Source organism: Heterodontus francisci, chromosome 12 (genome assembly GCF_036365525.1).
Source record: "Heterodontus francisci isolate sHetFra1 chromosome 12, sHetFra1.hap1, whole genome shotgun sequence".
Classification (NCBI taxonomy): domain Eukaryota; kingdom Metazoa; phylum Chordata; class Chondrichthyes; order Heterodontiformes; family Heterodontidae; genus Heterodontus; species Heterodontus francisci.
In genome coordinates this window covers 109,660,584-109,686,788 of record NC_090382.1, presented here as the reverse complement: position 1 = coordinate 109,686,788, position 26,205 = coordinate 109,660,584, and the positions used below count along the sequence as shown (strand labels likewise).

The 26,205-nt window shown below is 42.0% G+C and overlaps 1 protein-coding gene across 1 annotated transcript in view; it reads right to left on the bottom strand.

Moving 5' to 3' along the window:
• The window catches only part of LOC137376071 (histidine--tRNA ligase, cytoplasmic-like), a 28,551-nt gene extending 2,935 nt beyond the window's left edge, over positions 1-25,616 (bottom strand). Inside the window, exons 1-11 of the mRNA XM_068044084.1 lie at positions 25,456-25,616; positions 16,834-16,923; positions 16,373-16,492; positions 14,984-15,079; positions 12,964-13,089; positions 10,699-10,806; positions 8,529-8,627; positions 5,560-5,653; positions 3,829-3,956; positions 2,735-2,995; positions 310-426 (exon numbers count right to left, since the gene is read on the bottom strand). Of these exons, the coding sequence (XP_067900185.1) occupies positions 310-426; positions 2,735-2,995; positions 3,829-3,956; positions 5,560-5,653; positions 8,529-8,627; positions 10,699-10,806; positions 12,964-13,089; positions 14,984-15,079; positions 16,373-16,492; positions 16,834-16,923; positions 25,456-25,536 (1,320 nt within the window). The 5' untranslated portion in view covers positions 25,537-25,616. The remainder of the gene's footprint in view (positions 1-309; positions 427-2,734; positions 2,996-3,828; positions 3,957-5,559; positions 5,654-8,528; positions 8,628-10,698; positions 10,807-12,963; positions 13,090-14,983; positions 15,080-16,372; positions 16,493-16,833; positions 16,924-25,455) is intronic.
• Between the last annotated feature and the right edge of the window lie 589 nt (positions 25,617-26,205).

Sequence of the window (26,205 nt, the reverse complement as noted above, 5' to 3'; positions counted from 1 at the left end):
TCCACCGCCCTTTCCGGTAGTGCATTCCAGATCAAAACAACTCACTGAGTGAAATAATTTCTCCACATCTTCTCCTTAGCTCTTTTGCCAATTATTTTAAATCTATAACTACTGACCCATGTGCCAAAGGGAACAGTTTCTCCCTACTTTCTCTATCAAAACCCCCTCAAATTTTGGAAACCTCTATTACCCCTTAACCATCCCTGTTCTAAAGAGAACAATGCCAGCTTCTCCAATCACTACACTGAACTGAAGTCCCTCATCTCCTTACTTGTATGTATACAGTCCACATTACAGCCTGACACAGACCTTGATTCCAGACTTCCAGAGCTCTGCCACCAACTTCATCCTCTCTTCCAGAAGCTTCTTCTGCGCCGTGGCAACAAGAACCTGAGTTTCCGTTGTGCGAATTTTCTGATCTGAGGCCTAATAAAACGGAACAGAAATCACTCGTGATCAGCAAAAAGAAATTAGGCTATTCCTTGAACACAGGTCATAGTACAGTATGAAAACAAGCACTGTCATTTCAGAAAGAAGGACTAAGAGAGAACGTGCTCGATGAGGCAAGTTAGCAGGGCCAGCATGGATGCAGCACCGAGGTTTACGGAATCATACAGCACCGAAGGAGGCCATTCGTCCCATTGTGCCTGCGCCAGCTCTTTGAATGAGCTATGCAATTAGTTTCACATCCCCTGCTTTTCCCCCATATTTAGTGGGTTTTCTACTAACTGTCATTTTCTTCTCTTTTGCACATGAAGAGATGTAATGTTCTCACTTGGTGCTGTGGCAGGACCAGCATGTAGTACAATTCAGGCAATCATTGCACATACTTTCTTAACCACTTACCCAACTTCTGATATGCGCCATCGTAGCACGAGGCTCCCTGTCAGCAGTGCCCAACTTGGAAAACTGCCCCAATACCAACCAATGTTCCACTGGAGTTCACTGAATGTTGCTAAATTCATGAAAACAGATAGCTGCCTGATGGAAAATTATCCCGTTACTTTAGGATGGTGAATGCAAGCACTACCCAACCTTCTGCTTCTACCATCGAGAAGGAAAGCAGTAATATCATAGGAATGCCATCATCCTCACTTGGACATGTACTGCTGCTCCCCATCATTGCTGAATCACAATCCTGGACTTCCCCTGACCTGGAGATCCATACTGGAGTCTCAGCTTTTTACCATATCTCAATGGTACTTGGATGAAGCAACAGAAAGTTGTATTTCCAAGGTTGCAGTGACACTAAGCTAGGTGGCACAGCTGGTGGGGGGGCTGGAATACAAAGGGGAGGAAGTGATGCTTCAGTTGTACACAGCCTAGGCCAGACTCCATCTGGAGTACTGTGTTCAGTTTGGGGACTGCACTTCAGAAAAAGATATATTGCTCGTTAAAATAATAAAGATTCCAATAGGGTAGATAGAATATATTTCCTTTGGTGGGGGAATCATAAACAAGGGCACGTCTTTCCACTTTATGGAAGCTGGCAGACCACAGGATTTTGAACAGTTTTGTTATTGTGCAATATACCCAATCTGTTATATTACTGCAGTTGAGCGGGCATTGTATCAGTTTATAATTCAACGTAGTTGCATTTGACATTTTAATCATTAGTAATATTTTTTGATAATTTGATATTTCCACTTTGATATTTCCTTAATCATATTCCTTAAAGCTAGTTATAAACTGCAAGAATGAATGTTTGAACTCTATGCTAATGATTCATAAACAGGATCACTTGAAAACATATGAATAATATTTTTTGATACCAGACAAGGATTATTGACTGCGCTAACAAGGAAGTTCTTCTCACAAACAATGCAGGAGAATAAAAAAATTACCACTGGATTAAAGAAACCTTAAACAAGCCACACGGAAGGAGTCTCCCGCAAGTCTGAGTGGAATTATATCCCATTGTTGAGAAGTGTGATAATTGGAACATCTTACCTATGGAGGAGCACTTAAAAGCTCCCGGGAGTGGGCATTGCTGCTAAGTGCAGCATTTATTGTCCATCCCCAGTTTCCCTGACTTGAGGCAACTAGGTGGCTTCCCAGACCACTTTGCAGGGCAGTAATGAGTTCACCACATTGATGTCAGACTGTAGTCACATAGACCAGACCGGGTAAGGGCGACAGGTTTCCTTCCCTAAGGGACATTAATGAACCAGTTGTTTATTTACAACAATCCAATAGCTTCACGTTGACCTTTTACGGATACCAGTTTTTTACTTCCAGATTTAAAACAAAGCTGCATTCAAATTAACTTGTTTTCTAGATTAGTGCAGGACTCTCAATTTGCAAAGCTAACTAAAATAAAAGGAAAAATGACTCAAACATTGATGAACCCAATGTCTGCTCTACCTTGGGAAAGACTAAAGAGCTAGGCATCAAGCTGATCAGACATCAGAATGTCAAACCTAGCATCAATCCACTGAAATATTTATCTTTTGGATTGTTAATACATCAAAATATGAAACGGTAGCCCAAAGGCTCACACACCTCCCATACTTTATTTGTAGATGCAATTCAATCAAATGTATGGAATTGGATTTGACAATGGGCACACTGAACTAAAGGAACTGGAGGGAAAACACAAATTGCAACCAATAAGCTTACTGAAGAAAAGCGCTGCAACAGATGTCGAGTGTCAATGCAACACTCAATATTTCTTTCCTTCAATGTGTTCATACTTGTGTTATTTGCTGTAAAAACAAGGGATCAGCTGCTGTACCTCCATTTTTTGTTCCATGATGGAGAATATTCTTTCAATCCCAATGCTGACTCCCATGCACGGCACTTTACAACCTTTGGCATCAAACATTCCAACAAGACCATCATACCGCCCTCCAGCAGCTATGCTGCCCACATTAACTGGCTCACAGTGTTCATTTTGCTGCGTCTGCGTGTTGGCCTGACTCTGGACTAGTACAGCCTCACAGATGACACCAGTGTAGTAGTCCAAACCTCGAGCTAAACTCAGGTCAAAGAGAACCTGAAACAAAAATCAATTATTTGCAACACAAAATGAATATAAAGGAAAATTACATGCAAACAGTATCCACCGAGATGACTTTCTCAACAAGGGCTCCCAAAAATGTTTGACCCTTTCCCTGCTGTCAGTCAGATCCTTATATTTTTAAAAATCAGCTGTGTGGATTTTGCATTTCAATTAGCAGTTCACTCGTTGCATTGTTCGCTGTGAACTGTTGCTTTAGAACAACAGCAGAGTCAATAAAATGTGATGAGGAAGGTGTTAGGATCTAAGTCAGATATTTACAGAAACCAGGCAGGACATTTACAGGAAGTGTGAGCTACACTCAAGACTCTTAATGTATCACAGATTATCAAACAACCATCACTCCATTCTTACACTCACTTTCAAGTATCATGGCAGATGAAAGGTGATTGTGGGCCTTCAATTAAGCAAAACAAATATATAAACTGGACTTTCTTTAATTTTTTTTAAACCTCAATTGCTGTGAACAAAAATTTTTCAGAATCGACCTGCAAGTTCATGAGAATGAAAGTGCCACAAACATGAGTAATGCAATCCAGCACACACCTTCCAGGGAACGAAGTACAATTTGCACCATGAGGTGCACTGTCCTGAGTTCACACCAATCATATGCATCCTTTGAAGTAAAGAAAATTATTACATTTTTCCCAACTGCCAAAACGTAATTAAAACCTGCTATGTCAGTCAACCCTAACAGGTTGCAGTCTACAAATGATATTCCCATTGCCCCAATCGGACTGGGGCCAGAGTGTAGCCCAGAGTGTGATTATATTAGAAAACGCTGTAAATCATGTAGCTGAGCTGCTTACCGTCTCCTCAACACCAAAAAGTGTCAAATACATAAAGAGCTGCTTCAGGTCATTCAGACCTTCCAAAGCCACCTTGTTCTGGGACAGCTTGACATCCTGTACCAGCTTATCAATCAACTCTGTCCTACCTGCAAAAGACACTGGGTTATTCTCCATGAAGGAGTAAGCAAAATGACAGATACATGGAAAATTACAACTTTACATCATATAATCTAAATGAGCTAACTGAAACAGTGCCACGCATAGTTGTGCTTTATTCTTTTTCATTCTTTCATGGAACGTGTGCGACACTGGCAAGGCCAGTGCTTGTTGTCCATCCCTAATTGCCCTTGACAACTCGGGAGAGGCAATGGTGTAGTGATAATTCACTGAACTAGTACTGTGGAGGTCCAGGTTAATGCTCTGGGGACATGGGTTCAAATCTCACCACAGCAGATGACCAAATTGGAATTCAATTAATAAATCTGCAATTTTAAAAAAAAGCTAGTCTAATGGGGATTTTGAAACCATTATCAATTGTTGTAAAAACCCATCTGGTTCACTCATGTCTTTGCGGGAAGGAAATCTGCAATCCTTACCTGGTCTGGCCTACATGTGACTCCAGACCCAGACCAATGTGGCTGACTCTTAAATGCCCTAGGAAGCCACTCAGTTCAAGGGAAATTAGGGATGAGCAATAAATTCTGGCCTAGCCAGTGACACCCATATCACATGAGCGAATTTTTAAAAACTGAGTGGTTTGTGGCTTCCTAGGCCATTTCAGAGGGCAGTTATGACTCAACCACATTGCCTTGGGTCTGGAGTTACATGTAGGCCAGACTGGGTAAGACAGCAGATTTCCTTCCCTAAAGGACATGAGCGAACGGGTGAGCTTTTACAACAATCAATGATAGTTTTGTGGCACCATTACTGAGACTAGTTTTAAATTCCTTTGCTTATTAATTAATTGAATTTATTTATGAATGAATTTAAAATCCACCAGCTGCAGTGGTGGGATTTGAATTCATGTCCCCAGGGTATTAGCCTGGGCCTCTGGATTACTAATTCGGTGACATTTCCACTACGCCACCATCTCTCCTACTCAATGCACGATTGGGCTGCATTTATACTGTGGCCTGAGCTTTCTATACCTCCTTGACTGAGGCACATCTCCTGCAGCTGCGAGACTTCTGCTTGCACAGGAAATGTCCAAATCGTAGTCATATTTCTTACCTGAGGATCATTTACATACGAGAGCAGGCATCCGAGCCAACACTAGGCAGTCACGCCAGCCTACAGGCGGAGACATTTAGTCCATTTACCTCAGTTTATTTGGTGATGGGACTGTGCATAGTTGTGTTTAGGGTCTGGACAGATCCCCTCTTCCCTGAACACTGGCAGAGTTCTCCCTGTGTACTGGCCAACATTCCATCCTCATCCAACTCCTCCACAAAACAGAGTCTGGTCAGTTATCTCATTTTAACATTTATGACACCTTGCACTGTGCCAAATGGCCACTGTGTTTGCCTGATCAATAGTGGCTACATTCCAAAAAGTAATTCATTGGCTGTGGACCGCATTGTGACAATCTGAAAATGTAAGTGCGTTCCTCCATCTTTACACGCAAAAAATATTAAAAAGAACCATTGTGCATTCAGCATCTAACATACATGTACTTGCATGAACCAATGGAAAATTGAGGAGGCTTTTTGACTTTAGTCAGAAGCACTCTTTTCTTTAAAGAAAGCATACCATTGAGCTGAACATATTCTCCAATCTGGTCAGCAGTCTCTGCAGCAATGCCCTTTTCTGCAACCATCTCATTCTTCACTTCTTCCCATGGCATCTACAGGAACATAGGAGTCAAGAAATGAATGAGTCCACATAAACCTGATACAGTGACCACCACAGAAGTGCATCAGTAGGACTGTTAAAAAATGGATGCACATAGATCAGGGAGTATATAAATAAATATACACAGGCATAATATTTATAATATATATGTATACACACATACATAATAAATACATGATTTATTCTGCGCACTAAATCATTCGTTAATGCATATTAAAACATGGATAAGTGCAATCATTTACAAGAAAATCAATGGGAGTTAATTCTTTTAGTTATTTCATGGGATGTGGGCGTCGCTGGCAAGGCAAGCATTTATTGCCCATCTCTAATTGCCCTTCACAACCGAGTGGCTTGCGAAGCTATCAGAAAGCACAGGCTCCATGCTTAGCTCAGCTAAAATATGCAAGAAATAGCGCCATTAATTTCGTGAACAATTAAAATGTACCTTACGAATTGTGGGAAATGATGCTTCATGATGGTCAACGTTTATAGAAATCATACCAGGAGTGAACATGATCCACATGAGTGACTCGCATAGAGACTCAGGTGAGTAAAAAGCACCACGTGGTATTGTGCCAAGCTGGCTGTGTCGGTCAGCAAGGTTTGATCTGCATTCTGTACTGAGCCAGCTGACTTTAGTTAGGATTGTGCTGGGGCCACTAACATTGACATCCATGTTTCCTGTGGTCACGATGGGAAATGGGAACAAAATCAGCTGGGCTTCCCCACTGCTGACTCCTATCCAATAACCACTGCAAAGTGTTCATACAAAGAACATTAGGTGAAGACAAGGTCACTTCCCTCAGGGAGTGGCCAGCCAGAGCTTTCCCGCTAAGCCGATACAAACAAAGGCCACTTGGGTGAGATACTAGCACCTGAGGAATTGTAACAGCACCTTTGGGAAAGGGGATGCAAAGAACTGAAAGAAGATACAAAAACTACCATGATCAGTACCAAAGTTTCAATTTGGATCACATGGTCAATCACATTTACGAAGGCTGCTTTTAATTCAATACGTGCATGGAGTACAAAAAATGCTCAATTATGATGCTATTTGGAAGGTACTCCACTTGAAAAGCATATGAGCTTTTTCTGCAATACAAGCAGTTCACACGCACGATCCTATTTGGGAGTTTAAATTGCAGAGAAATTCTCTGAGTGACGACGTCATAAAATAGAACTCAGGAAAGATAAAGAGCCATTTGCATCTGTCAGAACACTTATATGACCATTAAGATCAATAGAACTACGACCAAGGGCACTTAAAATGCTTGGGTTACCTTTCACCAAGGTGAAATGATGCTAAAACTATGAATCCTGCAAACTACTTTGGTGTAAAAATCATATGAACCCCAGAGGGAAAATGTTTACCTCCTTCAGTGGCGTTAAAACACATTTTCACAAAACTTGGGAAAAATTTTAACCGGGATGGATAGCTGTTCAATTATCTTCATTCTTGTTACTGAAGCACAAGCATATAAACAGACAGTCACAGTTCAGGAGGCTGTCTCTAAAGATCATCACCACTGGGAAGCATTTTGAAATGACACCTCAACAAACTGCAACTGAACAATCTCTATCTCGCCCTTTGCTGTCTTGGAGAGAAAGATCATGGAGATAAAGCACGATTCTTACAAAAATAAAGACTGGCAGCCAACGTCTCCTCGAAATTTCTTTGTTTGTGTGCAGTCTGTTCATTCAATGCATGGTACATTTAATAAGTTCTGCATGGCCACGCACGTGCGGTATCTTAAAGGGGACAACTTCTGAGCAGCTGCACACATGCGCAGCTTAGAGGGAACACTGCCGGTGGCTACACTAAGTATTACCAGCTTTAAAAGACAAGTCTGTGCCCTAAGCAGAAAGAAAAGACTTTTGCAAACTGCAGATGCTGGAAATCTTAAAGAAAAACAGAAAATGCTGGAAACACTCAGGTCAGGTAGCATCTGTGCAGAGAGAAACAGAGCTAATGGAAAAGATTTTAACTCATTCAAAACCCACCCACTTGCACAAAGTTAAAATCAGGCCCAATGTTTCAGACCAAAAAAAAAACCTCAAACACTGCCAAAGCAAAGCAGACCCATATACCCATTACCACAAGGAGATACACTCTGAACTTTACCACCTTGTTCTACAAATTGATCTGTTGTCAGAATGAAGAGTTGCCGTGTTTTATTGTAGCATCAAAATTTCATCGTTAGCTTTGTTGATATTGTTCCATTATGTTTCAATTGGTCATAACTAGAATATTACAAATACATTGTGCTGTTAAGCTGACAACTGTCCTGTTGTGATATACCATACTTGTTTGATTTTTGTTCCTCCTATTTGAAGTTACAATAGATCCTTTGCTGGAGTGTGGATCCATGGCACAGGTACCAAATCATCTGAGAGTTTTAACTGTGTGCTGGCAGACTATTGAATTGGAGTCTGAGAGCCAGGACAGCCGAGCCAGATCCTCTCCTCACCCAAGGTCCACACACATGCGCTTCCAGCAGCATATTACTGGGTTATCAGCAGCATGTATAGGAACCCTGGCTGGTTTTCACTTGCATAACCCAGGAGGCGTCAAGGCCAACTATAGCCACCCTCGATGAGCTTGTTAACTAAACACGGCTGGCTGACAAAAAGTCATCAAATTGAAATGCTAATCCTATGTTTTTCTCTCCACAGATGCTGCCTGACCTGCTGAGTATGTCCAGCATTTTCCGTTTTAAAGTTATGTTTATTTTATCAACTTGAAACTCCTGAAAACAAAAGCTCATAAGCAGTGGCTTTGTACAAGGACTAGGAACAGTCTGTGATAAACAATGGGCTAGGTTTTCCACCTATTCTCTACAAAAGGGTAACAAGTCTGGTTCACAAACCTTATCCATTTTATCCACCGAGGAACAGATTGTCCGAAATTTATCAGTTGGGACTCCACAAACTTCAAACATCCCATCAAGGACACGCCTGTCATTAACCTGAATACAGACAAATGGACATAATTACAAAATCTTTGCATCAGAACAGATTTTTTGCAAGACACAGCTCCAATCTTAAGAACAAGTCATTGTAATTAGTGTAAAACTGGATCTTCACAGTTCAAATTTACTGAAAAACCAACGTGAAAGGCAAGGTCTACAGAGCAGAGTACTGCCAAGTTTGGAAAAAACCACAAATGTAAAATCAGGAAATAGCGACTAGTTAACACCAAGTTTGGACTATAAATCTCCCGAGCTGTCAGGGCCCACTTCAAGAGATGATTTCAACCAGCCGCTCTGAAGTCAGCAGCGACATGGCACCTAATGTAAATCTTGCCCCCTTGGAGCACAAGCCCTATGTCTAAAATAAAAGCAAACTACTGCAGATGCTGGAAATCTGAAATAAAAACAAGAAATGCTGGAACTACTCAGCAGGTCTGGTAGCATCTGTGGAGAGTCACCTAAACAGCATTCCTTTTCACTCATTAACCACAAGCCAGCAGAACAAAACCTTTCAAAAACACATTCAGCACTGGGCTTTGAAAGTTGTATTCCTCCTCAGCATCAGCAATTGATCAATCTTTGTATTTTAACGGATTCTTCACTAAGAGCCTTAAAACCATGAACATCTCATCCAGCTCAGTCTTTCTATCCTCTTACAATCTACACTCTTTCAAACCCAAACTTGCTATTACCTAACAATCAGTTCTCATACTCAATATCTCCTATTCATTTCACCCTTGGTGCAGTCCTGATTAGTTTAGTTTAGTTTAGAGATACAGCACTGAAACAGGCCCTTCGGCCCACCGAGTCTGTGCCGACCATCAACCACCCATCTATACTAATCCTACACTAATCCCATATTCCTACCACATCCCCACCTGACCCTATATTTCCCTACCTAAACTGGGGGCAATTTATAATGGCCAATTAACCAAGCAACCTGCAAGTCTTTGGCATGTGGGAGGAAACCGGAGCACCCGGAGGAAACCCACGCTGACACAGGGAGAACTTGCAAACTCCACACAGGCAGTACCCAGAATTGAACCCGGGTCGCTGGAGCTGTGAGGCTGCGGTGCTACCCACTGCGCCACTGTGCTGATCTAAGAAGCCACGATTTATGCATTCAGCCCTTCTGTGATGAAAGTTTTTATTTTCATGAGCTACACCCTCTTTGAACGAACATATTGTGCCCTACAATCCAAAAAATGAAGCCACTCAAATTTCTGCCCCTACCCATAGCACTTGCACAAACCCTACTTTGCCAGTGTCCTCTACAGTTTTGTTTCACCCCTATGAACACAAGTATCAACAAAGCATCTGAGAGTTCATTTCAAGCTCCAAATTGAGTCATCTGCTTTATCTGCAATGATTTTAACAAGTAAAGCACATTCAGGACAGCACAACTGCCCAATGAGTCCATTCAACCGCCTCGAGCTTTGAAGCCACACTCTGTTCCTTCAGTAGTGAATGTAGCAAGGCGCCATCTCTCTCTCACTCTGGCTGGCACAAGCTTTCAGTATTATTCCTCCATCTCACACTCTTCTTCCTCCAAGTTCAAACTTAATTCTCGCTTAGTACTCACTGGCAGGGGATTAACTCTTCTATTTTGTCTTTGCCTTGCCTGGAACTCACAGGTGAATTTTATGCAAACAGAAAATGTATATTTGGTTTTAAGCTATTTTAATTGGTTATAGTTGCCCAAGACAATCTCAGTTCTAAACGGAATTAATTCACACAATGCAGTTGTTCAGGCCCCTGACCTGATGTCTACCTGGCAAACCTGCCTGAAGGTCGAGGACAAAAAACATTAATGGCAACCATCCCAAGTCTGCCAGTTCCTCAGCTTTACATTCGGAGAGAACAAATTCAGCTAGTCTCAGTTATATCTGCCTCTACATACTGACATGACAATAGTGATAATCCATCACATTGCTCCCTGGGTTTCTCAATGGGAAAAGATTTAAATTAAAATGGTGTTGTCCTGCTGTGGTATCTCAAACATTTAACCTGATCTTCATCCTCCACTCTTTAAAATCTTTTGATCTCACTGAAATTTCCTCAGTTTTACCTTAATTTGAAAATCTCCCAACTGCAGCTCGCTCAAAATTTCATGGACAATTTTCAGGCATTCAGCATCAGGAATCATTGGATCATACTGGCCAGCAATGTCAAAATCCTGAGAAAATAAACAGTTTAAAATAAAACATTTAAAAATTGGAACTGGCAGCGTAAATACATTTTGCATTGCAACACTGAATATAAGTTAAAGAGAAAATCCGACAGGTAGCCAGACTTGGGTCTATAATTTAAGTGTCTAAATGGAGCATCTTCACTCATGCTAATTGAAAAAGCAGGTTCCTCATGCTACATAAAACAAAAGTGAACCATATGCATGAACTGAGTGGGATAGCATACCTTAGGATTAACAATCTACTTCGTGTGGGATACCCTCAGTCTTTCCAATAGGCAACAAACACAAACAACTTGACGAACTACACAGTTTACTACAAAAGGTTTTTAATTGAAATATACAGATTTATATTGAAGCAAAATCAGCAGATAAAGATTGCAGTTATGAACTTCAATTTATTCTCTCAACAGTTTTCCAAAAACAACAGCCTTTTGAATTTTGAGTCACTTTCAGAACCCCTTCCAATACTGAATCACTCCCAAAGACTCCCTGTCATTACGGACGTGTTTCTGGGACCTTTTCTTTTAATTTGTTCCTGGGTTGTGGGCATCGCTGGCTAGGACAGCATTTATTGCCCATCCCTAATTGCCCTTGAGATGTTGGTGGTGAGCTGCCTTCTTGAGCTGCTGCAGGCAATGCGGGGTAGGTACACCCACAGTGCTGCTCGGAAGGGAGTTCCAGAATTTTGACCCAACGACAGTGAAGGAACAGTGATATAGTTCCAAGTCAGGATGGTGTGTGGCTTGGAGGGGACCTTGCAGCTGGTGGTGTTCCCATACATCTGTTGCCCTTGTCTTTCTAGGTGGTAGACATGGCAGGTTTGAAAGGTGCTGTCTAAGGAGCCTTGGTGTGTTGCTGTAATGCTTCTTTTAGATGGTACACACAACTGCCACTGTGCATCGGTGATGGAGGGAGTGAATGTTTGTGGATGGGGTGCCAATCAAGCGAGCTGCTTTGTCCTGGATCGAGCTTCTTGAGTGTTGTTGGAGATGCACCCATCCAGGCAAGGAAAGAGTATTCAATCACGCTCCTGACTTATGCCTTATAGATGGTGCACAGGCTTTGGGGAGTTACTCAAAACAGGATTCCCAGCCTCTGACCTGCTCTTGTAGCCACAGTATTTATATGGCTATTCCAGTTCAGTTTCTGGTCAATGGGAACCCTCACGATGTTGATAGCGGAGGATTCAGCAATTGGAATGCCATTGAATGTCAAGAAGAAATGGTTAGATTGTCTCTTGTTGGAGGTGGTCATTGCCTGGCATTTGAGTGGCATCAATGTTACGCTGCAAGTCTTGCTGCATTTCTACACAGACTGCTTTAGTATCTGAGGAACTCCTGCAGTCATGTCCTGGGGTTGAGATGATTTACCTCCAACAACCACAACCATCTTCCTTTGCGCTAGGTATGACTCCAACCAGTGGAGACCTTTCCCCCGCCCCCCCCCCCCCACCCCCCAAGATTCCCATTGACTTCAGTTTTGCTCAGGTTCCTTGATGCCATACTCGGTCAAATGCTTGCTTGATGTCAAGGGCAGTCACTCTCACCTCACATCAGGTTCAGCTCTTTTGTCCATGTTTGAACCAAGGTCAGTACCTGAATGGCCTTGGCAGAACCCAAACTGAATGACAGTGAGCAGGTTTATTGCTAAACAAGTGCCCTGTTGACGATACCTTCCAACACCCCTATTCATGACCAGAAAGCCCCAGTCCTAGATTCCACAAGATAGTCTCAATGGACAATGTAAATCACTTCAGAAAACATTTTTATTTATAAACAGCAAACAAAATGCTAGGAAGTTATCAAATATAGATGCCCTGGTGGATTACTTGGGTTCCCGTTGTAGAATCTCTCCAGTTTGAAAACCTATGTATAAATCAGTAAATCATTGACAACAAAGGGAGTAAAGCAGCATTGTAAAATATGAGTTCTACATCAGCTTATATACTGGATTATTTTTTTTATTTTATTTATTTATTTATTTATTTAACAGTGTAGCTTTCTGCACAATGTGTGTTTGCTATTTGTGGATTTCTTGATATGGTCATTGATACTTCGCTATTCCAAAATTATTCCATTCCTGCAAAGTTAATGAATCCCAACTAGAATGCTCCTCAAAAACATCAGTTCAACAAATACTCACACACTGATAGAACTCTCTGTAACGGCCCCGGGTCATGGCTGGATTGTCTCTTCGGTATACCTTTGCAATGTGATATCTCTTGATATTGGTCATTTTATTCATAGCTAAGTAACGGGCAAAAGGAACCTGAGAAAACGAGGTCAAGGACAAATACTGTAATGACGACAGAACTGGCTGCACAGCTCTACTTGAAATGTTATAATTTTTACGTTGGTCACTGAATTGAAATCATTACTTTATGTCACGCCTCCATTTGAAATCCTTCCCTTTAAATATCCCCCTGTTCTCCTTTCATGAAGATGGCGACATGTGACAGAATATGGTTCCTTTGTTGCCAGCTGTCTTCCAATATGTCACCCAACTGACTCGCCCTCATTTTGAGCTTTGACAAGCCAAAGTTGGAAGGTTATTCAACAGTGCCCATCTGCTTACCTAACAAGTACATACACAAACTTCCGAGCAGGGAGAATTGGATAGCAGTCAGGTATTGGAGCCTTTGCAATTGTGTTATAACAACTGGACTTCGTAGTATGTTTTAAAAACTGTCATCTTTAATGCAGTGTAAATGAACATTTGGAGGAAACATGTGACCTCATACAAAATCTGCCCAGTGACAAGCCTGGCTCTTGGTTACCATGGGAACAAGGAACCCAGATCAAAGAACCTTTTGAAAGCAGGGTACAAGGTTATAACCCCTAAAGGACGATGGATTTCGCTCAGACCCTCTGATTGTAAACAGGAAGCCAGGGGCTCTAAAATGTTGTTGAGTTGCAATTTTTAACACCTGGAAACAAAGGAAAGTCCCGGTGGTTTTGCTCAGGTCAGACTCAGCAGCACAACTTAGACAGACAGACAGACAGAGAGAGAGAGAGTTCATGTCTTTTATTTTATAGTTGGGGTCTTTACTGAGGTCGAAACAAATGTTTCTCCTCTCAGACATCAAAGTCAACTTGTAATGTCCTCACGACTGCGCCTACTTACTCAGCACAGGTTGGATATCATGTCTGCTACCTTTCTGGACACGTGGCTGCATATCAAAGCAGACAGTGTAACTTCATGCTGGGCAATGAGCAAACATTGGCATTATAAATGTTTAAAACAGTGCACCTTGAACCAGACTGGTTGCACTATGTATATCAGACAAGGGCTTAAGTTTAGTTGCACACAGTAAGCAAACTCCTTCTAATTAAGTTGCTTAATAGATTTTTAACTGGCACCCAGTCCTCATTTTCTCTCATTCCAGTTATCTAAATCACACTCCGTTCTCATTTTCCTTTCCTTTTGCAAAACCAAAGTTTGCCAGTGATTGATAAAACCACGTGGTGGACAAAGCAAGAATATCAGCCATTTCAGGCACCAGGGGAAAGAACTCTATTTCGAACTTCGACAAATACCAAAGCTGTTCTTGAAACTGGCACTTTAAAAATCTGATTCAATTAAAACTTGAACAAACAAGTTTCCGTACATTAACAAATATTCATCTGTTGCTCTCTAACCAAGTGCAATCATTTGCTCCCAAGTGCATTTTGTTAAAAAACACGAGCTTTGTGCTCAAGTTCTGGGGGCGGGGGGAAATGTGCTGGTAAACGATACTTTCCATTTCAAAAACTCAGTATCAGCATCAAGCCCCGAAAAATGTGTACAGGCCCCAAATTCAAAACAACCATCACTGCACCAATGTGACAATTTTCCATTTCCCTCACCAATGATCCCATGACCTCCAAGTGGAGGCACCTAATTAAGGGGCAGTTTTGTACTGTGGGCCCACACTGATTCTGAACTCAATTGAAATACCCTCAAACTCAATCACTTCGCTCAGTGGAAAGAGAAGACTTTCATCCCATTAGTCTTCGCTGAATTTGAACACAACTCCCAGAGACGAAAAGCAGTGAGGTAAATCCACCGCATTATCTAGTCTCCTGAACCCAGTCTGCCCTGCTCACCCAGACAGTGCAATAATTCAAGGATCGTCCACTTTTATCTTACTGTTGAACTTAGTACACAGGCAGATCAAGGATACTGTTAGGTCATAACGCAATGACAACAGCTCACCACCCTGGTCCTTTAAGTCATAGATAAGTTTTGAGTCTTCGCCATATTTTCCCATCAGGGTTTCCTGAAGAACAGAGATATACTGTGATTCAACAAAAGATAATTGAAAAATATATTTTCATGAATAAATTATAGGGATCTTGTGGTTGAACTAAGAATTAATGTGACATTTACTCCACAATAAATATTCCCTTTTGCTGCATTTTCAACCAATGTGCAGCAATGAAAGTACAACTTCGACTATTCACACTCCCTGCTAGCTATGTACCCAATTACCTGCAAATGTTTTCAGGGCAGATCACGAGATCAGTAGGAATTGTGGCCAATAAAGTTTAAACTGTCACATGTCAACTTCAGGCTCGGTGATAGTAATTCAATCCTTTATAATTAAAGCCATAACAGCCAATAGCATGAATTGTCTGAACACTCCCAGTTATTTGTTACATACCTGGAGCCCACTGGCCAATGCACAACATATGGGTTGGCAGAAAGAAAGAGGTACTCTCAACTGCCCCTTACCAGGCAGCAGCGATAGAACATCCCAGGCATACGTTAATCATGTTGCATAATGTGCTTTGTTAGCTAAACTAACAAGAATTTCATTCAAGCCCATGTAGATTGATTAACCAGTCGTCACTGGAGTAGGGCAAAGGAAAAATAAGCATGCAATGCACTGCAAGGACTCAGTAAGATTGCTGTTGCGTTGCATTAGGATTGCAATAAATCATAACGTTGATGATATCAAGACAAACACATTACATCCTCTTCCTTTGCAAGCAACATCGAGCAGTACAGAGAAATGATAGCCTAGTGGTTATGGTACCCAGATGTTATGAGTTCAAATTGTACCATGGCAATGCTGTGAAATTAAAGTTAGAAGTCTGTGGGGGCTAAAAAAAAAGTGACCATGAGAACTGCCAGACTGTTGCAAAACTTCAACTGGTGCACAGGAGGAAACCTACAACGCCTACCCAGTCTTTCATATAGCAGACTGCAGTTCTACTCTCCATGGTTTAACTTGATGCAGGCAACTAGGCATGTGCAATAAATACTGCTTTGGCAGAATAGATTTTGTACATATGGACATAGAAGAAAAATTGAGATGTAGGGGAAATGTCTGATGGTTATGGATCCAGTACTGCTGGTCATAACAGTGTGTGTAATTTCAGGTGATGCAGTGGAAGTATCCCACATGTTAAGGTTTATTGGTTCGGTTATGAATTTTTCCCATGATCTACAAATACCAATATGCTAAATTAGCTCGACGACAGCACTGATCTATCAGAGAACCACCCACACTGCCCCAGTCAAAACAGAAAAATGTTCAGGTGTTGCATAGCCCCACTGAGTGCCTTACCTTGAGCTCAAACACTGGCGTGTCAATGGTCTCAGCTCCATGCCGTTTAAAGCAGTCAGTGATGGTGGTGAAGACTTTCTCACGGATAGCCATTTGCTTCGGGTTATAGTCTCTGGTTCCCTGTAAAATTGAACGCTTGCATAAGAGACCGAATAAAGCACCCTCCTCAGTGTGACACTGCAGTAAGAATTTTAAAAATCACACCCACCATAATGAAAAACTCTCAATGCTACTGCTGCCACAATACAAATGCCATCTATTGAAAGCAAAGATGGCAAATAAACATGGCTTTTTGTCAGCTGGAGTGTTTCCAGCTCCCTCTGTGCACATAAACACGGTTGCTTTAAGGTCCATCTGGCTACTGAAAGTAACCTGCAACATCAACAGGGAAATTTCTACAACACTGGAGCAGAGCACCCACCACTTCCTGAAGCTCTTGCTTGCAATTACACTGAACATACCTTGGGTGTTTTGAGTACAAATTGTTGTTTCCCATCAGTAGTTGTAAGCTGAGCTTTCAGTTCCACCAACTTTGCTGATTCCTCTGAAATCTGAATAAAATAATTTTTAAAATGTAAAAATACAGTGAACAAAATCTTGATTTCAACCAGTGTACAATTTCATTAATATCTGCTCTCTGCCAACTATCTCTGGTAAAAGATAAAAGATTCCATGGCCCTATTTCAAAGATAAGCAGGGGATTCTCCTCAGTGTCCTGGCCAATATTTAGTCCTCAATCAATCTCACAAGAACAGATTATCTGGTCATTATCACATTGCTGTTTGTGGGCAACTTGCTATGCACAAATTGGCTGCCAAGTTTCATACTGTTACAACAGTGACTACATTTAAAAGTATTTCATTTGCTTTGGGATGTCTTGAGGTCGTGAAAGGCATTATATAAATGCAAGTTTTTTTATTTAAAGTCTGTAAATAGGAAGCTGAGAATTTGCTATAGTTTGACAGGAATACCAACAATTTATCCAGATTCTCCCTGGCTGGGGGAATATTTTGCAAATTGTAGACATTTTAAAACTACTTATTCCAGTTTAAGTATTTCCAGAACCCAAAATAGTGCACTGATATTACTGAATGCAAGAGCTGTCCTTACACTCAAGACCATCAGTTTTTTGTATTTCTAGTACTGATGAAAGTCACGGTAAACTGGAACACAAATTCCACTCATGTGGAACAACACGGTTAAAAGATAGTCCAAACCGCACACACAAAACATTTAGTGTCTCTGCAGGTCGCCAACATTTCAAAATAGACATGGCTTTGAGATCTGCAGGACTCAGGATAGCATGTCTCACTGATGCCAGCAACTGAAAACCAATACTATCCCTAAATTACAAAAAAGGTTTGCAGTTGCCAAGAAACCTTCCCCAAGAGTGATCCTCAATAGCAAACGCTATTAGGCTACTTGACCATGAAGTGCATACTGAATTGCGTAAGTTTTAATCTACTCTGTTACAAATTTGACTTTCCTTTGCACTCCTGTACAAGAAGGAAAATGGAAGCTGACAGCAATGTGAAGAAATTATTTAAGCAATTTGATTATCCCATTTTGCGGTACTCGCTGGTTTGTGATTTTTTAAAAAAATCTTTCATGGGATGTGTGCATCCCTGGCAGGCCAGCATTTGTTGTCCATCTTTCATTGCCCTTGAACTGAGTGGCTTGCTCGGCCATTTCAAAGGGCAGTTAAGAGTCAACCACATTGTGTGCATCTAGAGTCACATGTAGGCCAGACCAGGTTAGGACAGCAGATTTGCTTCCCTAAAGGACATTAGTAAGCCAGATGGGTTTTTACAACAATCGATGATAATTTCATGGCATGTTACTGAGATTAGCTTTCAATTCCAGATGTTAATGAATTGAATATTTTGTTAATTAATTGAATTTAAATTCCACCAGCTGCTGTGGTGGGATTTGAACCCATGTACCCAGGGCATTATCCTGGCCCTCTAGATTACTAGTCCAGCGACATTACAACTGCACCCGATTGCTCAATTTCTGTCAGCTGGGTGCTCATTCCTCATTTGCTGTTTTTGATGCTGTTCCAGACAGGAGATGGTTTCCGGCCATCCGGACACAGTGTCCAGTCCATCAAAGTTCATTTGGCAGGAAAATTGAAGCAAAATACTGCAGATGCTGGAAATCTGAAATAAAAACAAGAAATGCTGGAAATACTCAGCAGGTCTGGCAGCATCTGTGGAGAGAGAAGCAGAGTTAACGTTTCAGAAATTTTTGCTGTTTTGCCTGAATGCTTGTGGAGCTGGTTTGAAGAAGAACAATGGCGTTTGTTCGATCATCTCCCCATTGAACCCAGAGGCATTGCTGATGGAATTTCGCTAAAGCTCTTATGTGTCGCTGATGCACAGTACAAGTCTCACTGCAGTCCAGGACGGTGGTGATGACAACTGTTCGATACAATAGGACTTCTGTTGACTTGCAGAGGTCTTTGTTGTCAAACACTTGCTGTTGTAATTTGTAGAAGGCGCAGCTGATCTAGTGTTGGATCTCCTCGTCCAGGGTGGCCTTTAGAGAGGTGGCTGCCAAGGTATGGGAAGTGCTCAACATATTCCAGAACCTCGCCTTCAACATACATGAGGGGTGGAACGTTTGGCTGACCAGGTGTGGGTTGATACAAGTTTTGGCAACATTCAAGGACATGGATCTTGATGATCCATAACATTTTACTTAGCATGTTGAATGAATTGCTTCGAGGGAAGAAAACGGGCTGGCCTATTGAATATCGAGCTCCCTGGAGCTGCCAGCAGTCTCCCTCTGCCTTTCTACCTCCATTCAGGTTTTCCTTCAACTGAGAAGGCAAATATCCAAGGCCATAGACTTCCCTGAAGAATGGCTTTATCAGATGACAGGTACACTCAATGGAGGAATTTTTTGTAAAGTTACAGCAAATGTTAAAATCTACAAGGTTGGCTCTTGGACTGCAATTTCTAGTCGCTGCATTTTATGTTCTTATCATTTTCTGTAATCTCCTCCAATTATCTGTGCTCACCTAATTCTGGCCTCTTGAGCATCTTCCACCATTGTTGACCATGCCTTCAGCTGCCTGGGTCCTAAGCTTTGGAATTCTCTTTCTAATTGTCTCCACCTCTCTTTCCTTCTTTAAGATGCTCCTTAAAAGCTACCTCTTTGACCATGCTTTTGGCCACCTTATGTGGCTTTTCTGACCATACAAAAATAGGTGTGAAGGCCTGTTGTGATGAGGACATAAGGAATCTGCAAGGGGATACAGATAGGTTGAGTCAGTGGGCAAAAATCTGGCAGATGGAGTTTAACGTAGGACAGTGTGAGGTCATGCACTTTGGTCAGAAGAATCAAAAGGCAGCCTATTAGTTAAATGGAAAGAGACTTCAAAAGAAGTGCAGCACAGAGGGATCTGGGTGTTCTTGTGCATGAAACACAGAAAGTTAACATGCAGGTGCAGCAAGTAATTAAGACAAATAGAATTTGCTAGGGGGTTGGAGTTTAAGAATAGGGAAGTCTTGTTTCAACTGTACAGGGTGTCGGTGAGTACAGCATGGCTACGCGACCCGAACCCGAGCAGTCCAAAGACGTGTTGGGTTCGGGTCGGGTCTCTCCTCCAGGTCCAGTATTCGGGCTCAGGTTGGACACAGTGCTGTCTTTTGGTCAGGGAGGGAAAAGCTTCAAAAACTGAACAGCCAGGACGTCAAGGCGGGAAACATGCATCCGGCTAATTAGAGATTAGAAGAATGAGGGGTGATCTTACTGAAATGTACAAGATTCTGAGGGGGCTTGACAGGGTAGATGTTGAGATGACATTTCCGCTGGTGGGGGAACCTCGAACTAGGGGACATTGTTACAGAATAAGGGGATACTCATTTAAAACAGAGATGCAAAGAAATTTCTTCTCTCGGGGGTAGTGAATGTCTGGAATTCTCTACCCCAGAGGGTTGTGGAGGCTAGATCACTGAAAGTATTTAAAGAGGAGGTAGAAAGATTTTTGAAATATCGGAGCGTTGAGGGTTATGAGGTTCTGGCACGAAAGAAGAGTTGAGGTCTGGGGCAGATCAGCCACGATCTGATTGAATGGCCTACACTCCTGCTCCTAATTCAGACGAACCTGTGTGTCAAATTTTGATCAGGAACACTCCTGTGAAGCACCTTGGGACAAATTATTACAGTCGGGAGCCAATGGCAATTTTACAGGGATAGTAAGTCAAAGGCCCAAACTAATGCTCCAGAGACATGATTTCAAATCCCACCATAGCAGCTGGGGGAATTTAAATTCAATTAATTGATAAATCTGGAATAAAACACGAGTCTCATTAATAATGAGCACGAAACCAACGGATTCTTGTAAAAACCCATTTGGCTCACTAATTCCTTTCAGGGGAGGAAATCTGCCATCCTTACCTGGTCTGGCCTACATGTGACTCCAGACCCACACTAATATAGTGACTCTTAACTGCCCTCTGTCATGGTCCAGCAAGCCACTCAGATGTCGACAGCAAACCGTCACCTGCTCAAGAGTAATTAATGCTGGCCTTGCCGGTGACACTCACATCCCAAGAACAAATAAAAAATATGAAAGGCACTACACAAATACAAGGTATGTTGTTGTTCATCCACACACTAAAATGATGGCTAGAGCTGTTTATCGACGAGCTAAAAGTTTTTCTTAATATATTGAAACATACACCCGCTAAAAGTTACACACCTGTTCATTAGGCAGAGAGCACATCAGCTGTGTAGTCATGTGACAGTATCAAATCTGGTAGCAGAGAAATCCAGACCAGTATTTCACAGCGATTGTTCCAAATTTCTTCTTTTTGGTTTCAAGTTCAGTGCACAAGAATGTAATGTGCTCCAGGGAAGTGGGGGGCGGGGAGCAGTGAGGTCTGGAGCAAGCGGCTGAGGGGAGGAAACGGCCAGTGGGCAGGAGGGGGAGAAAGCGAGTTGCCGAGGGGGGAGAGCGGCCAGTGGGGTGGGAGCTAGTAGCTGCGTTCAGCTGAAATCGGTCCTGGTCAGTCATATAAACAAATCACAATAACCAATTGGCAGCACATTTTATACTCTGCCCAATTTTATTTTCCATCGATCGGGGTGCCTATTCACCATCTTCCAATGGAAATTCAATCATAAAACTCCTTTTGTATTTAATAGGATTACTGGAATATTAAATGGATTTGAGAATTCCAGTGAGTAGCCTATGACTACATAGTATATTACTGGGCTTCCATCCAACTTAATGTAAGGTTTGTTTGCTTGAAGGACCTAGCCATAAGCATTTCCTGTGATAAATTGAGCAGCGCCATCTTTAATCCTGGCAGCTGCCTGAACATCAGACACTGACGTTCCAGTTGAACAGCCTGCATTTGCGCATGTGTAAGTACTGCGCCACCTACTGATTGCGTCGCCAGCAAACGCAGATTAAGTATATAGCTGCTATTTCTATAACTGCAGAACTAAAACTTTACAACCATCATCAAGTTGATATTTTGATGGCTTGGTGGCGGGATACAATCAATTAATTTCAATTTATAAATATTCCAACTGTATCTTACGATTAACTGTTGTATTGTTTGCAGACATTGTATTACTTGTACTGTAATACAAGTGCCCCACCCACTCTGGGGTTTCATATTTCTTTGAATTGTTACGGTCCTTTATCTGATTTTCCTTCGCCTTATTTTTTGGCAAGGGTCTTCCAGTCTTGTTACAGTTTATAAATTCTCCTTTCACTATCACTTCTGAACAAACTCAGTGTGGAGTGGACTCTGAAACTTATGTTCACATTTTCTCACTTTTCTCAAACGATATATATTTAAATCCTCTCTGTAATTGACAATGTCGCATCATCCACACTGTCCCAAGGATGCCAGCAATTCACCAATAGACCCACATATACATTTCAGACATTGTAATGGCCATCAGCACTACACAGATCTCAGTGGTGAAGACAGGTCCAAGGGTAACCTGCATTATAGAATTTCATAATTGCTTATATACTAATAACTGCATCTATTCCTAATTTAGAAATTGTCCTCCAGTTATAACTGTTCAAAGGATACAGACTTTTACATTAGCCAGACTGTTATAACACAACTGCAATTAAAAAGGCATTGATCAACTCAGCTTAAAAATGTGGGTAATGCTGGGTGGAACTTTACTGGGATTCTGCAGGACAGCCTGTCAGGTTTGCGTTGAATTCCGATTCTGGATCCTGGGTAGAGTTTTGAGTTTTAATGTGTTTAAATGTTTACAAGAATACAACTGCAACTTGCAATGAAGCAATCTGATCAATCTTAACAGCATCTAGGCTGAGGATGATATTAATCCTGCAGCTGCTGTTTTGTGCTCATCTGGGAGTTTCCTGCTGCAAATAAATGCTTAAACTTAACTTAACACGAAGTAGAACAAATTTTAAAAGCGTGATCAACGAAACGCTCCTGTGGTGGTTTCCCTTGTAGTTATACCTGAGGCAATTTCAGTCTGCATTGCATCATCCAGTTATACAGCGCCACCCTTTCAATAAACGGTATCAGGATGAAATTTGGGCAATAAAAATATTGCAATTTCATTTCATTCACATTCTGGCTGCAATGGAAGTTTCATCAGCTTTCATGGCTTTTAAATAAAAAATAAGTTGTTACTAAGTTTTGAGAGGGCTGATCCAAAATGAATATAGTCCTGCAGAATTAACACATCTGTGTTCCAATTCAGCTTAAGTAGCTTCCACTTCAACTGCAAACCTGATGAATATACCACCTTTGATATATTCTTATCCACTAGGATTTATCCATTTATAATGCAAATTTAATGAATTAAAGCCAATTTCAGACTTGGTGGGCAGAAGTGAAACTTTGTTTGAAGCATTTACTACTAACAAGAACACAAATTAGTTAAGTGTCAATCCGCTGTTTAACACAACGGGGTTTCAATCCTTTTCTTTCATATCTTGCTTAAGCCAAGACCCAGCCGCAAAGTCCAGCTTCAGCACATAAACTTTCTGTCCACTGAAACCACAGGCAGCTTCAATGAACCAAAATGCAGAAGAAAATGCTACCCATGTCCGATCAGTAGCCACCTCCCCATTAATTACTTCCTCTCCTCCCATTAACAGTTCAAGAACAAAGTAAAGTATTAAAAAAACTAGTCTGCAATCGTGATTTTTATTCGGTTTGTTTTAAATTTTATTTCCTGAAAGTGCAGGGAGAGTGGTAATGGAAAATGAAGAGGGCGTATATGGGAGATAAAGAACACTCCGAGATGGAGTTAATGGACGCGGATGGCAATTTAGATTAGTTATAAATATCAAACAATTATTTATAGAACAAGAATGATGTACCAACTCAGACTGAACAGCTCACTGCATGCCAGTAGCATTAATCTGTCAAAAGGTCAAATTTATTCCAAGTATTCAAAAACGCTAACAAAATGTGGCCTTAACCTCAGCGGATAAGAATACAGAGTACAGAAGCTACAGTTCATTTCAGCAGGGCCTTAATCAGCCTCCATCTGCAGTACTGCATTCAATATTGGACACCACGCCTCAGGAAGGACGTACTTGCCTTGGAAAGGGTGCAGTACAGATTTACCAGAATGATACTCAGGGCTTAAGTTATGAAGATACGTTGTAGAAGCTTGACTTGTATCATCCAATAGGATAGCGACAGAGGAGGAATGTGGAATAAGAGGGTATCATCTTCAAAGAGCTAAACATTCAGGAGTAAAATCAAGATGTATTTTTTCCACACAAAGGATAGTGAAACATAAGAACATAAATAAATCTAGAACTCTCACTCAAAAGGCCGTGGATGCTGGGGGTCAATCGGAGCTTTCTAGACTGAACTTCACAGATTTTTATTAAGTAAAGGTATCAAGAAATGTGGAGCAAAGATAGGAAAATAAGGAGATGAGCTGCTGAATGAATGGCAGAAAAGTCCCGAGGGATTGAATCGTCTATCCTTGTTCCTATTTCATTGGAAAACATAAAAATGACAGAACGCAGGAGATGAGGGAGTTTACTGCTGCATTTGCAGATTGTAACTTTAAATTTAATTTCAGGAAGCAGCTCTGCAGTGCCAGCGACACTTCATGATGCAACTCTTCCTTTCTCTTATCTCACCCATGTCCACTCTGAGCCAACATGGAGTGAAATCTGTTTATGTAGAACTCCAATCGATACAAATCCCCAACACACAAATTATAGTACAGTAATGTAGAGTCAGTATTGTTACAGTTTAAGTCCAAACAATTGTACAAACGTGAATTAATCAGGCAAATTTAGATTTAATTAAGTGAAATAGTTTCATTGATTATACTAACAATGTTTGCTGCAACTGACAAAAGTTATTTACACAGAGGGTGGTGAGTGCCTGGAACTTGCTCCCAGGGGAGGTGGTGGAAGCAGATACGATAGCGACGTTTAAGAGACATCTTGACAAATCTATGAATAGGAAGGGAATAGAGGGATATGGGCCCCGGAAGTGCAGAAGGTGTTAGTTTAGACAGGCATCAAGATCGGCGCAGGCTTGGAGGGCCGAATGGCCTGTTACTGTGCTGTTCTTTGTTCTTTGTAAAGTATGGACACTTCCTCCAGGATTCTCACCTATCCCCAGAGTTTCAGGGACACTGGGGTGTTCAACAGCTTGTTCAAGCGGCCACTCATGGTATGTGAGCCGAGACAGTGAGCTACCTGCCTATGGGTGGGGAAGGCAGAAGATGAGTGATTCTCAGCGGGCAATTCAACCATGTAGGAATCACAGCCCTTGCCAGCGGCACTGACTGGCCGGGTCCACACGCTGACCTGCACGCCCTAGAGCCGAGCTGCAGCTCCCCTGTGGGGGTCGGCTCCCTCAGCACAGGCCGCGGATCAGACCTGCGGCCTAACGGTCTGGCAGAGCACCACCTCAGTCTCCATGGCAACAGATCTCAATCCTCAGCCTCCACCCGCTCCCTCCACGGGGCTGAGGCCATGATTCCCGGCTGCTGCCGCCACTCGAGCCCGCGGCTTCACAGGCCACAGGAGCCTTTATTTTAAACTATTTGGAAATGGAGTTTCCCACTGCTCCTGTAACCATGTCACTGACCTGGTCCTGAGGGGCTTTAGCCTCCGTCAGTTTGCGCACCCGTTCCGCTTGCTGCTCCACGGCAAGCTCCAGCTCCGCCATGACTGCCGGTGAAAAGCAAAGTAATTGTCATCCTGTGAAAGGGAAAGTAATTCTCAACCGGTGAAAGAGAAAGTAATTCTCAACCGGCTCCCGCCAAGCCACCCTCAAACCCCGCCCACGAACGTCAATCACAGAACTCCGTCCCAAGAACCGCCCACATGCAACTTCAATTACTGAAACCCCGCCCACAGACGTCAATCACGGAAACCCCGCCCGTCCAAGGCAGTGTCCGAGGCCCCCGCCCACGCTGTCGCTCGTCATGGAAGCTCCGCCCCTCCGTTCAAAAGTCCGCGCATGCGTATCATGGATAACTCTGCAGGTCATTGCAAGGGAAGTTTCACAGATGCAACTTAATGTCAAAATACAATAATAAGTCAACCTATAGGTTTTGGTGTATTTACACGATTTTAAAAGCTCCAAAGCCGTCACATGTCAATTTATTTTGCTGAAATGCTTCCGTTTTTTCTACTTTTGCTTCAAACAAAATTAGGCACACAGTGTTAATACAGCCGGAAAACGGCAACCATTCGCAATGCCTTTAAGTCTGAATGAAATCTGTTGCAGTTTAACCTGTAATGCCTGCATTCCCCTGGTGACTGCTGTTCTGGGGATGTTGCCATTGCATTGTTCCATTGTGAGCACTCAGGAGAGCGAGTGACGGCACAATGA